The 12,892-nt window shown below is 35.1% G+C and overlaps 1 protein-coding gene across 1 annotated transcript in view; it reads left to right on the plus strand.

Moving 5' to 3' along the window:
- The window catches only part of Pdk3 (pyruvate dehydrogenase kinase 3), a 70,633-nt gene extending 67,685 nt beyond the window's left edge, over nucleotides 1-2,948 (plus strand). The window contains exons 11-12 of the mRNA XM_027927344.3: nucleotides 50-189; nucleotides 2,256-2,948. Coding sequence (XP_027783145.1) covers nucleotides 50-189; nucleotides 2,256-2,286 — 171 coding nt within the window. The 3' untranslated portion in view covers nucleotides 2,287-2,948. The remainder of the gene's footprint in view (nucleotides 1-49; nucleotides 190-2,255) is intronic.
- Nucleotides 2,949-12,892: the final 9,944 nt, after the last annotated feature.

Here is a 12,892-nt window from a genome sequence, read left to right on the forward strand (position 1 = left end):
ATATATATATATATATATATATATATATATGTATTTTTTTTTCCAACAGGCTCTTTCAAGTGAATCATTTGAGAGGCTGCCAGTTTTTAATAAGTCTGCATGGCGCCACTACAAGACCATGCCTGAAGCTGATGACTGGAGCAATCCCAGCAGTGAACCCAGGGATGCATCAAAATACAAGGCTAAACAGTAATGTAGCACTTTGATTTCCATTGTAAAGGATCTGACTTGTTGCTAGAATGTACCAGCCAGAAGATGAGAGATACTTTCCCCCACCAGATATTCTTTGAGGTTTTATCACTGGAAAAACAAAGTGACCTGAAGAGAAAGAATGATGGGAGCAGAATATTTACCTCAGAATGAAGGATAGCAAGAATTAGGTAGCCAGAGTCACTATTTCAATAGTGGTCCTCCTGTTCTAGGAAACCTTTCACTGTAGGTAGAGTTATTAGCAACAGTGAACAGGGGTTTATCCTGCCATGAATTTTATTTAAAAAAGTAATAAATTTGCATTTCGTTTTTATCCCTAGAGACAGAAGAATGTTTAGAGAAATTCTATAGGTTGAAACTGAAAAAATGAAGAATTTAAAATTATCTACCAAGATAAACAAAATGTGGTATATCCACACAATGGAATATTATTTGGCCTTAAGAAGGAAGGAAATTCCCTCATGTGCTACAATATGAAAAGTCATGCTAAGGGAGATAAGCCAGACCCTTAAGGACAAATATTGTATGGTTTAACTTATATCAGGTACTTAGAGTAATCCAGTTCATACAGTCAAAAAAAAAAGAATGGTATTTGCCAGAGAGTGGGAGGAAGAGGGAATGAGGAGCTGTTGTTTAATAAGTAGAGTTTCAGTTTGGGATAATAAGAAAATTCTAGATAAAGATATTGATGATGGTTGCACAAATTATTGCCAGTGAACTGTACACTTAAAAATTGTTAAGAAGGTTAAGACCTATGTTCTGTATAGTTTATCATGATAAAAAATTGAAAAAGTTGTCAGTCATAGAATAATAACTGTCATTATTTTATATTAATTAAGGAAAATAGTCCAATCTTTGGTTTTCAGATTTGTTTTTATTCTGACTACTCTTAAGCTCCAACTTTACTAACAAGAGTAAGGATTCTGTTTATTTAATTTAAAATAACCTTTTGTTAATAGAAAAGCAGCATTCATTGTAAACAATTAGAAAACATAAATGAGTGAAAAAAGCAGAAATCACTGTATTTTCACAACCCACAGATTGCCACTTGTTGCTGTCTTGTGTATGATCTTCAAGATAATTTGCTAATTGTACTATAAACATATTTTCCCAAAATGAGATCATACAATTCATACCATTTATAACCTGCTTTTGTTTTATTTAAATATCTCTAGTTTTCCATGTCAACAAAATTTCACCTCATTAAATTCTCCTGATTTGTTCAACTTGGGATCCATTTCAGCACCATAATACATCAGGGTAGTCTCAAATTGCTTTTAATCTAGAAAAATGTCCCACCTAGATTTGGTTGATTTCTTCTTTGAAATATCACTTAGTTTATTCCCCGTTCCCATATTTCCTGTAAACTATAAGTTGATTGAAAGTCTCAGTGGAGTTTTGTTTTGTTTTCTAGAATACTCCATCAACGTATTGCAGAATTACATGATGAGACCCATGATATCTTTTTGATCCACCATTAGTGATGTTAAGATAGACCATAATTTAAGTGTTGACTGTCCAAAAATATTGTCATATTTTCCCTTTTTCACCAGAAAATCCTTTATGTGGTGTTATTTTGGCACTTTACAAATGTATATTTATCTATTTGCCTGATGGTTTTTACCCTAATTAATAATTTTGGCTCAATAAGGATATCCACATTCATCATTTTTATTCAACATACTACTGGAGGTCTAACCAGACATTAGGCAAGGGAAAAAGTAAAGGGCTTTGAAATTGGAAAGGAGAAGTCAAATTGTCCCAAAATCAATTATCTTGTTTGTAAAATTATGTTTTTTAAAAGAAAACTCCTTTGTCAATTATTAACTAACATTTCCCTATGAAGTAAAGCTCTTTCTCCAACTCAGGCCGTTTAGGTACCTTGAAGTATACTTCGTCCAGTGAGTACTGGTAACCATAGAAAATAATTATGAATTAAAGCAAGGGCTTTTGAATTACCACCATAACTAAATGCTCTAAGTGTTGCTTAAAATAGAGATTGTATTCATAAACTCACTATGATATTCCCAATATTTTCTTTATAGGGACAAGATCAAGACTAATAGAACTTTCTAGAGACTGAATGCTCTGATCCTCTCTGTGAAGAAAGATTGTCTTCTCCAAGTCAACCAGAGAAATTTCTTTCACCAACTCTGAGTGTGGCACCATAGTTATTCCCAGTGCTTGAATGTGTGTTTTCTCCACACCAGCTGGACCTTTTCATGGAGCCCTTCCTGTAGTTACTTCAACCAGATCTTCCACTAAAGTAGTAACTTGAGTAATTTTTCATGGTATCTTGCTGTGATGTGCTTGGTACCTGCCACAAAAGAGCACAGAGCCTCATTAGAGCCCTCATGTCCTCATATTCTCTATCTCAATATGGTAGAGTCTGATGTCTAAAGTCTTTGCAGAATTTTGAGCTCCTTCCCCATTCCAGACATAGCAGATCCTATTATTGTTCTTTGTGACCAAATACCATTTTGTCCCAAACCTCCTGCTTTGGCCTAGGGAATCTGGAAGTGGAAGATATCAGCTGAGAGCACATTTTGATAATTCAGTCCCAGGTCCTTTCCTCTCTCATATGCATCCCTCCTTTCTCTGATTTAGACTTTGCCTTTTCTATCTAATTGTATTCTCATTATGCAGTATGATACTTTTCATGTTATTTGATATGTTGATTTTATTTTAAAATTCATTTGTATACTACCATTCCATTGATTAAAGCATTCCAAAAGTTGTGTTGGAATTTTTCACTTAACAGCTTGGTTTCAAAGATCTTAAGTGAAAAACCGCCTTCTGGCCAATATCAAGCTTCTAATGAGTGGAAAGTGGAATTTTGTGCTCTGTGAAAGTATTGCCAATTTGATACTATACCTTTATCATATTCCTTTGTTGTCTTCTAAGGAATTGGAAGTTTGTGTGTAATGCACTTATCCATAGGGAAAAGTTCTTTCTAGTTTATTTTTTTAAATCCTATAGATCTTCATAATTTTCATTGTCACTAATTTTAATTTTAGAATTATAAGCTCAATCTGATTTTCAAAATCATTATTTTTTGCTAGAAGTTGGAAGTGGAAATTAGTAGAGGACTTGGGATAAGGAAAGAGGAATGGGGTTATATTTAACCTTAGTAATAGAAGTTATCTGAGAGTCCAGATTAAAACCAGCATTTTACACAAATCTACAAGATGTTTCTCTTCACCATAATTTTTTATATATATCATGTCTGATTTCTGCCCTCTTTTATTGTCTGTATAAATGTTTTTGGTCCAATTTTTAAGTATCAAATCCACTGATTTAGAAGTTTTAACTTTGAAGTATTCCTCCTCCTCTAGTCATATGGTAGTAACAGTGCAGTTGTCCCCACTGCCACCACAGTGGGGGATTTTTCCCTGAGTAGAGTTGTGCTCTTGCCAGCTCCATGTGGCTCGATTGCATCTCTGCCTCTCTTAGTTCCAGTGAATCTGATTTGCATTTATTTTATTATACCGTCTGAGTTCATGGCACTTCCTTCATCTTTAGAAATATCTCTTCTCTTCCATGCTTAGAAGGATCTCATTAGAGAAGTCATATACAATCATTCAGGTAAAAGAAATACCAGTGATCTTGGCCAGAGATCTGGGTCAGTGTCTTGGGAGTGGGGCTATTCCATGCAATTATTTTCTTGTCCTTTAAAAAAAACATAGCTTCCTTATAGATATTAAATAGTATATCAGTACCTTACTAGGCCTTAATTTCCAACCATTTTCCTTTACACTTTCAAGTGTGTTATCCTGTAGTAGAAAGGAGGCAACAGATTTGGGTTGTGTTACTGCCTTGTTCAGGAAGAGTTTTTATTGCTTGAGGAATGTCCATTGATTGCTATATCTTTATGACAACCACCACGTAAGAGATGGATATGGAAAATATTGTATAGAAAAAAAAACGTATTACATTCCTTACACATCTTTTTCAAAAGTAAAAATTTATTTTGACGTTTTTAAGGATTTAATGATCAGTTTTTTACTAAATATACTTTGGGGATTACTCATATCCATCTGATGCCTGTAAAATCTGGGCTTCTCCTATCTTCATTTTCTTCATTAATAATTTAAATTTATACCTTAAAAAACACAAGAACTGTTTAAGGAATATCTTGTATACTTACAGTTTGTCAGCCCCTTTACCAAAGTATTTATTTATTCTTTTTGTTAGTATAAGCAGATGGTCAGATTTCTACATATAGGTTGTAATATAAATAGACATTGACCCCTTGTCCGCTGAATTCTTCCCCATTCCTCTGAAATGCCTTCTCATTTATTCTATTTTAAGTATTTGGAGACCATGTCTACTATTTGAAATGGTTCCTGGCCATAGTAGGTACTTAATAAACATTCATTGAATCAAACAATGAAACTGACAGCCATTTACCTTGGTTGGTGGGGCAATATTTTTCTAAGTTCTTAAATTATCCTTGTCTCCACATTAATAACAGTTCAGGTCAGGAGATGTGGAAATACTGAATTTCCTTTCTATAGTGCTAAGAAGTGATTTAAAATATAGAGGAATGGCAGTAAGTTGAGGTGGATCCACAGGAGTCATCTGATTCTTTCTTTGTCTCTGAATATATAATTTTGGCTCTATATTACAGGGGTTCTTTTCCTCCAAACAGTGACATGGTTTTACAGCCTTGATTCCAAAGAAATTTCACATTCAGCAGCTGGTTTGATCTTTGCGATGCCATGCGGTGGACCACACAGGACTATCTCTACTTTTCATATGAATCCCAAAGTAGTTAAATGGTTTGCCAATGTGGCTTGGTAACTGAATAGAAGAACCTAAGTTAGTAGTTGGGTCTTCTTGTTTCTGGATTAGTGCTCTGAACAATATATCAGGTAATTAGCATTATCCCTTTTGAGGAATTTCTTGGCTATATTAATCCTCAAGGGTAAGCTCTAAACCAAAAATTTTCTATAATACAAGGTAATTCCACTCAGGAGAGGCTTTCTTTTGTGTGTGTTTTCATTTTGGCATAGTTAGTTAAAGGAGATAATCAAATGGACTTGGCAGCTTTTACCTAGAAAGACAGGCAACCTAAAGTGTATAGCTATAGGTAATTATACTAGAGTTATTTGAACTTAATTCTATTTTTGAATGAAATCAGTGCTCACTGCCAGCCATTTTATAAAAAGACTCCACATTTGAGAGGTGATGCTTTTATCTTTTGGTATGCCTGGATTACAGCTTCAGTTAGATTCTCTCACATATTTATAAATATATTTCTGTTGCCATAATTATAAACAATAACTTGGATAGCTATCAGATTTTGTGGATAACATCCTTTCCCCCTGATATTTTTGGGATCATTACTTGTTGTCTCTAGCTGATGGTGCTAAGGGGTCTTAAGTCCAGATAGATTTTTTCTTCCCCTTTTGTAGATGGCCTGCTTGCTTGCCCTGGAAACATGTGATTCTTTGTTTAGTCCTTAAAATTCAGTAGGTTCATTTGAATATACCTCAGAATTGATAGTTGTCCTTTGGCTTTTTCTGGTACATAGTGAGCATTATATATTGACATTTCAGGCCTTACTGCATTTTGTATTGGTTTATTCTATTCTCTTTGAGAATTTGTTGTTCTCTTGGCTCTCTATTATCTGTCCTTCACATTTATCTTTCTTTCAGTGGGTTTTACCTCCTTGTCTTCCTTCATACTGTGATTTTGTTTTTCAGAAGCCTTATTCTCCATTTCACTGACTCAGCTTTCTCTACTGATGATTTTGGGCCTTGTTATTTATAATGTGGCTTTCACTTCTGTTAAGTTTAATTTTTTTTATGTTTCTTCCCCTGGGTCATAATATTGTCCTTTTTTATTTCTTATTTCAATTCTTGGATGAACCATTTTGTCTATATTTATCATGGTTTCTGAAATCATTCTTTAGAGTGTATTTATGTGCCTTTTGCTTTATCTGTTAGACACTCTCCTGGAGTCCGTGGTATGGGGTTGTGGCTTTTATTAGTTTCATTATAGACAGCTTTTTGCTCAATTTTTGGATGTGTGTGTTGGAGAGCAGGAGCACTTATATAAACATGCATTTATTCTGCCATCCTTCCCAGTGGTCCAGGTGCTTAAACATTGACTTTGAAGATAATGTCCTTCATAATCTATATGTTAGTAAACAGAAGGAACCAATATTGCCAGCAGGAAAGCACTTAACAACTTTAATCAATACAAGATTTTTGTTTACTGTTCTGTGTGGAAAGATAACTTTTAACTCAGGTTCCTGTTCCAACAATTAGAGATATCAGTACCTTCTGGCTTGAAAAGAGGGAACATGTGACATTTTAATGAACTTAAGTTATTGGCCATTGACAATGATTAATTAGTTAATTAAATATGACAGTATGTTTCAAACTAGCATGTAATCAGAGTTGTCAAGAGAAGTATAAGCTGTTTTTATTAATAGGTTGTAGTCAACTCGTCTCACTGCGACAGTTAACCCTTCTAAGAGCTTTGTTTTGACACAGGTTTTTTTTTTTTTTTACCTGTCTTTTAAATCAACCCATTTTTTTTAATGTGGTTCATTAAGAAATAAAAGGGTGTTATGTTTTCATCAGAATTTTTTTGTTATTTATGATTATACATTCAAATTGTTTGTAGATCTGGGGCCTATCCTGGAAGCGCATAGTTTAATGTTTCAGAAGTACATCTGCAGGTAGATCATGGGGTAGAGTTTTATTTGGCCTCTCAGAGAATTGAAGCCTCCTTGCCTTAGTGACCAGCACACTTCACTAGAAAATCAGCAGCAAACTTTTGTCACCTTCAGAGCTCCCACATAATGATCAGGGAGTACAAGTGACAGCCTTGCTCTATATACCAAACTCCACTCAAGGCAAGGCATTCTTAAGACCAGGGCCTTTGCCCTAGTCTGTGCTATTGTAAAATGGAGAATTGAACACGGTACCCTCAGGTAAAGGAGACTAATAAAGTGAAGGTGGCAGACAGAGGAGTCATGGGAAGAAAAAGTGTTCAATGTTCATTTAAACAATATCCAGGTTAGAAACCATGTTAAGTATGGGTACATGGCAGTGATCAAACAGAAATCCTCACTCTGTGACTCACGTTCTTGCAGAGAAGACAGTCAAGAAACAAAATAAGGTGATTTTATGGTTCAATTGGGAGATGAATGCTATGGAAAAAAATGAAATGAGAGACAGAACCAAACCTTCTCAGGGTTGCTTTCGTCATAGGCAGGTGTGTTCCTCAGAGGAGGAAGTGTTGGTGATTTCTGGTTTCTCTGCTTTGTATCTGTTGATCTCCATTTGGAGAGTTCATCTTCTATGCCTGGTTCTGTGCTCAGCTCTGTGGGGGACCCTGTTGAGGCCCTGCATTGCAGTTTTAGGTAGACAAAGGGAACTGACCTGTTTCAGTCATGGTTTTTCTGACCCACAGGGAGCAGCAGTCAGGTGAAAAGAGCCAGCTTTTACAATCAAATTTCACCAAATGATGTGAGCTGCTGTGTCCAAAAACACAATTGCCACAGGTTCCAGATACGTTTTTAGAACTTCTGAAATCATTCAGTAATTGTTTAAAGCCTCTGGATGCTGATGCTGCACTTAAAATAGCTGCTTGTTGAGAAAGACCCTATTTAATACTTCCAAACTCATTTTAGAAGAGGATTAAAGAAGTATCCTAGAGGCTTCTCTCTGAAGTCCCCAGGATAGCATCAGCTGTTTGCCTCCCAAAATAAGACAATAAAAAGACACAGAGCTCTTGAGAAACATATTTTCACCTCTCTATCTCTAAAATAGGGACATGTATTCCCTCTGATCTCTGCGATAGCCTTATGGTGGTTAGGACGCAGGTTGTCACTTGGTGTGTGCCACATGTGGCCCACTACTTTCCATCAGAGCCATGGTGGGGACTTTTAGTTCCTCACACTTGTCTGTCTTGTCGCCTTTAGGATAGAGCTGAGTGACCCAGCAATAAATAGAAGGTTTAGCTGACTGGAGGAAATGCGATACACTTATTTATTCCCATAGGCAGAGCCAATTGGTCACCCTTTAAATTGTCTTATTTGCATATGAAAAAGAACATCATGGGATATCATTTCTGAAAGCCACCAAACAAATGTCTGATAAGGTTATATGCCTGCATTAACCCCCCCCCCCCCAATCTCACATTTAACATCCTTTCAGTGTTTTAGCTAAGTCCAGAAAACATCCTATACATGTGCATTCTTTGCACAGAAAATTCTATCCAATGTGGAGAATTGACCTCAGGTCTCAGTATCCTTTCCCTTTTTGTTGGGCGACTCCATAAGCACAGTGCTTCCCAATTAAAAGTGATGAAGTCAGTTTTTGATAGAGGTTATTCTGCATGTCTCTTGAAAATGATAAGAAGTAGTTTGATGTCTGGAGTCCCATGGTCCCCTTTGGGCTATTGGAAATATTTTTTGTTTGATTTTTTAAAAAGTTAGATAATTGAAATAGTAAATCTGTGCTAATACTAGATCCAGGAAGCTTCCAGTTCTGAAAGAGTATGAACTTAACCTGAAAAATGTTTCTCGGTTCTATAAATCTCTCAGTGACATTTGGATTAATCAAGTATAATTAAATGTAGTTAGATTTTTGTCAGATTGTAGTTCAAAATAATATTCATCTATGGAGAGGGTAATATATTCTGTAGAAATTTTATTAAGCACTTTAGTTAAGCAAACACTAAGGAGAACAAAATCAGCCTCAGGAAGGTTAATTACTAAAAAAACACAAAGTATAGTAGGTTATGTAAATCACTTTAATTTTGAATACCATGGCTTGAGCTTTAATTTACATAGAGAGGTATTTTGGATTTGTTTTTCACATTTATATTTTCCAAAAAGAACAGAATTACACTTGCATTCTTTTAAAAAGTTCTAATCATTCTAGGATTCCATTAAGTTTGCTTAACTTTTTCCTATTATAGTTTCCAAAAGTGAAGAATTACAGTTGCATTCTAACTAATTATCTTAAGATTCCGTTAAGTCAGTATAAATTGTAAGAACTGTATTTTTATTTCTGAGAGTTTTAAGAAAAGTATCAAGCAAGAGAATGTATGTGAAAGTATCAGCCCATGTATGACTTTGCAATAAATATTCATTTAAAAGAAAAATGTTTAAAAAGGTAAAGCATAAGAGTTTAGACTATAATGATAAAATTTTTTATTTTAGTAATTTCTTTAAAGGGAGGAGTAAAGAGATTAAATTGATTTTATATGTATATTTTTTGTACTCAGAGAGTTGCATTTTCACTCCACTTTCATGTCTCAGGGAATAGCCTTTGATAAGAATCTCATGGGAATCTCTGGAACTATACCACAGTGTGTTCAGATTTGATTGTTGTTGTCTAAATATCAGAGCTAAAGTTTCAAAAGTATTGTCATTTTAGGAACATGAGATTACTCAAGAAACCTGAACTTAACCTTTTTTGTTTTTTATAATAAAAGACACCTACATTTCCTTTGTCTAGGAGGTAAACAGAAGTCTTTTTATGACACATCTCTGAGATTTTCTTAGAAAACCCCCATAATTTGATTTTGTTTGATAGTTTGCTTCTTGACTTTTCAATGAGGATTCTTTTCCATTGGAACAGACTCCTTTTGGGATAATAAACTTACGCTTAAAAGAATATTCTATCAAGTAATTCTAACTTCTATTGACCTAGAAATGGCTTATTAATTTAAATTCTCTGGATAACTTTCTTAAGTGGGCCAAAACAGCACAAATGTCAAAGATCACATATGTACTAAGCAAGTTATGCCCTGCATTTAGCAAGGTAAACATCAAACTCTGGCATTTAGGACTGATTTAACTGCTCTCCAGTTCATCTTTGCCTTCCAAAATGATTGAAAATGGCAAACTTAGAATGGAATGCATATTAATAACAAAGCTACTTAATGTTTAAAATATTCTTACCTTGTTGGGCATGGTGGCACATGCCTTTAACCACAGCAATTTGAGAGGGTGAGGCAGGAGGATCACATGTCTGAGGCCAGCCATGGTAGCTTAGCAATACCCTGCCTCAAAATAAAAAATAGAAAAGGGCTAGAGATATGACTCAGTGGTAGAGCATCCCTAGGTTCCATTTCCAGTTACAAAAAAAAAAAAAAAAATCTTGATCTTTTTGAGAGAGGGAATGAAGAATCTTAACATTCATTGCTAACTGTTTTGGCTGTTCAGATATGCTAGACATTAACAAGGAAGTTAAAAATTAAATGTGATTACAAGTCAAAGGTGTTCACCATTTTGTCATGCTAAATGATATGTCACAAAAGGAGTTTGTGAAATCAGGATGAATATAAAATGTTACATTGTTTAAATCATGCCATCCATTTCTCATAAACTCTACTTTCTTTTTGTCATTGAACTTTTATAACTGCCAGAAAGCTCAATCTGTATTTTAAAAGGCACAATGTATTTTCAGTAAGATCTGGCTTATGCCTTAATCGTTAAAAATGTTGAGGTTAATATCCTACCCATTTAATTAGAATGTTTTAAAATGTTTACAACTAAAGCCTATAACTGTAGGGATCTAAAGACTTGAGACCACCTGCCATTGAAGAGGGACCAGGCTGACTCTTTTGGGCCTCACTTGCTGAGTCCTCTCAGGAGGCAGGATTTTCCCAGCTGTTATAACTAGCATGAAAAATAAAATAGAAGGAACATTACAAAGTCCTGTATCTGTTCCTTTTTTCCTTGGATACCTATGTAACTCTTCTTGGGGAAGATACCACATGAATTCCTTTGGTATCTTGTGTTTCACTTTGAAAAAATTTCTGTTAGAGCTCGTATGTACTTTTGACAAATTGTGCATATACCTACAATTTTTTTTAGATTAAACAAAATGTACCTTGACTCTTGAGTGGATAGCCAAGGCAAGGTTTTCCTAGAAAATATAAAGCACTGAGTTATTTAAAAATTGCAGTGGACTGAGCTGGGGATGTAACTCAGTGGTAGAGCACTTGCCTCGCTAGCATACTTAAGGTCCTGGGTTCAGTCCCCAGCACCACAATAAAAAAATTGCAGTGGACTTTATTCAATGTTGGAAGAATTGAGTTCTACTGCTTCTTTCATTTCTGGTCCATTCATTGTTGCAATCCTGCTTCTTTTTTCTTGTTCTGCACTAGAACTGAATGTTGTGCTTTAATTAGAAATGAGTTGTGCTTGAGTCAGTTCTGGACAACATGACACATTTTTAGAAGAATGGAAATACTGCTTTAGCATCCTGGCTAACCCTAATCTCTGTAGAGTTCCTTGGGTTAAAATCATTTGAGGTCATAATTGTTGTTTAAGATTTATGTACACACCATCTGCTGCTCTTAAGTTCACACACTCAGAAAAGTATGTAAATGCTTGAAATTTAAATATTTTCCAGATTTAGAACACGACTTGTAAATGCCTAGTAAATGCTCAAACTGAATAAGAAAGCCATCATGGAATAAAATATACCTTTATGCACATGTCTAATGCTACAAATTAAGTGAAAAGTTTCTTGCTTGGACAGTTTTTCATCATAACCCCTTATAAAACTGGTGTCCAAAATGGGAATTATTGCTGATTTGATAAGAAAATAATATTAAAATACATGAAATAAATGTTCATTACAATATTTGTACCAGTAAGTTCAAATCTGACCTGTTCACTTTGTGCCTCTGTCAGCTTAGTTACAGTGATAAATGTACACACAATATCCTGTGTTTCCAGGCAACCTTGTGGTTTGTAGACTAAAACCCAGCCCCCCAAGTTCTGTGCTGTTCTGTGGCCTGGCTGGTACACACTGTCATGAGTGAAGAATGACTTTGGATTGGGTCATTTGTCATTCCATGTTCCGTGAAGAAAAGTGTTTTGTTGTGATTGTTGGAAAAACAACCAGAAAAGTGTATGGCTCAGATAATGTTCCCTGTAAATTGTGGAACAATCTGTAGTGTCCATCATAGCCAAACTAGTCCTGGAGCACATGGACAATTCTGTACCCCAATAATCAGAACAATAAAATGGTAGTTGTGATTCATAATGTGTCAGTGTGGTGTTTAATGACCTCTGGTCTGTATTCTTATTACTTCCACCTATAAACTTTGTTTTCTTTTTCTGTTTCTGAAATTCAGTACATTAGTTGCAGCAGGCATCTTTGTAAGTTTCTGAGAATGCACAAGGATACTTAAATTCTTTTTTTAGACCTTTATTTTATTTGTTTATTTATATGTGGTGCTGAGAATCAAACCCAGTGCCTCACACATACCAGGTAAGTGCGCTACCACTGAGCCACAGCCACAGCCCTGATATTTAAATTCTTATGATCAAAGAAAACAGGTTTATTTGAATTCTCTATAGCTGGGAATGTTGAATTCACCTTTTGGGGAATATCGTATGAACAAAACATAAGAACTGTGTAACAGTAAATTATATAGTGGTGTTTTTCAAATTATGGTCCATGGATAGAGGAAAGAAGACTATATATTGTCCAGCCCAGGACATTTTTGAGAGTGAAAAAGAGCACTATTATTATACTTTAAACTGTAAACAGGTGTAAATTGGAACTGTCCTGGGCAAAATGGAATGGCCTGGTCATAGACCTTCTACTCCAGAATTAACTGAAATGCTGGTTAAATATGGAGTCCTGAACTCTTCTGAGCTCTACTGGTTCAGGTTTTCTGGGATGGGGGCCTAGGT

The sequence above is a fragment of the Marmota flaviventris genome, chromosome X, assembly GCF_047511675.1.
Source record: "Marmota flaviventris isolate mMarFla1 chromosome X, mMarFla1.hap1, whole genome shotgun sequence".
Taxonomy (NCBI): Eukaryota; Metazoa; Chordata; class Mammalia; order Rodentia; family Sciuridae; genus Marmota; species Marmota flaviventris.